This window comes from Arachis ipaensis, chromosome B07 (assembly GCF_000816755.2).
Source record: "Arachis ipaensis cultivar K30076 chromosome B07, Araip1.1, whole genome shotgun sequence".
In the NCBI taxonomy this organism is placed as follows: domain Eukaryota; kingdom Viridiplantae; phylum Streptophyta; class Magnoliopsida; order Fabales; family Fabaceae; genus Arachis; species Arachis ipaensis.
The window spans coordinates 162626-164146 of NC_029791.2; the positions used below are offsets into that span (position 1 = coordinate 162626).

Genomic DNA, 1521 nt, shown 5'->3' on the forward strand with positions numbered 1-1521 from the left:
ACATGTACTCTAAGATTTCGTTTGGTTAGTGTCTCAAAATTTTGAGGCATAGACACAAATATACATAAGGACATAGACACAAAAGAATAGTTTAATATTAGATTTGTTTGGTTGCAAAGACATTGACTAAGAGACACAAAAGTTAGAGTCCATATTCATTCTTACTAGTCTCAACTTTGTCTAGAGACACTAAATACATGTCTATTGTGTCCATTTGTATGTAAGCATGTCTTTGAAAATTTATGTCTCAATAACCAAACAATGCCTAAGGACACAAGATAGATAAACCCTAAAAATTATTGTCGGCTCACCCTCTTACTACACACAGTCTAAATTGTCGTCAATATTCATGCTTTAAAGTCGTATATTATTTAAAAATAAAAATAATTCTTATTTCTTAAGCTAATTGTTATAGTGACTCACACCCATTTAATTCCTAATATCAATTATGTTAGCAAGGGAAGATGGAACAATAGAAAAAATATTTGTGAGTATTCAAGTTGTATAAAATGATATAATATAAAAAGAGATTTATAGGTGTTAAGAAAATCGAAATAATAAAGACGTAATTTCTTATAATAAATATTCAGATATGTTAAATAATGCTAATTGATCTAATTGATCCTAATTATACTCTAACAAATTATACGACATAACTTTGGTTTTAATTTGTTTAATTGCAGTACACTGGAGTGTTGGGACTATTCAATTGCCAAGGAGGAGGTTGGTGCCTGTGACAAGAAGAAACAAGAGTGCCTCTGAATTCTCAAACACAGTGACATGCTTTGCAAGCCCCAAAGACATTGAATGGAACAATGGTAATAATAATAATTCTAATGCTAATAATAAAAAACCAATTTCCATCAAAGGTGTGGAAGTTTTTGCAGTTTATCTCTTCAAGGAAAACAAATTGAAGCTAATGAAGAATTCAGACAAATTACAAGTTTCACTTGAACCATTCAGCTTTGAACTAATGACAGTTTCACCAGTTAGGGTGTTATCATCTTATAATAATTATAATTATAATAATAATGAGAGGCTAAATCAATTTGCACCAATTGGGTTAGTGAACATGCTCAACTCTGGCGGTGCAATTGAGTCACTTGTGTTTGATGATAAACAAAGCAGGGTCAAAATTGGAATAAAGGGTTGCGGGGAAATGAGAGTGTTTGCATCAAAGGAGCCTATTGCTTGTAAGATTAATGGGTTGGGTGTGAAATTTGATTACGAGGATAACATGGTTAGGGTTCATGTTCCTTGGCCTACTCATGAACCAAAATTGTCAATGCTTGAGTATTTGTTTTGATTCTTATAAGATTCAATTGGGGATCCTTTGATGTATCAATTAAGGTGAAAATTCAGGTGCAGTCAACTTTACGTTAAGTTGATAGTTGAGAGTCGTTAAATAATTTGATTGATTTAATTAAATTTTCATCTAACTGCTCTTAATTATCAATTTTAAGTAAAGCTGACTGCACATAAGTTTCCAACATCATCAGTCAATACTAAAGATTAAGTAAA

At 31.4% G+C, this 1521-nt stretch overlaps 1 protein-coding gene across 1 annotated transcript in view; it reads left to right on the forward strand.

Annotated features, from left to right (window-relative positions):
• Positions 1-1521, forward strand: part of LOC107606404 (galactinol--sucrose galactosyltransferase-like) — a 6340-nt gene extending 4819 nt beyond the window's left edge. Inside the window, 2 exon segments of the mRNA XM_016308471.2 lie at positions 684-729; positions 732-1521. Of these exon segments, the coding sequence (XP_016163957.1) occupies positions 684-729; positions 732-1306 (621 nt within the window). The 3' untranslated portion in view covers positions 1307-1521.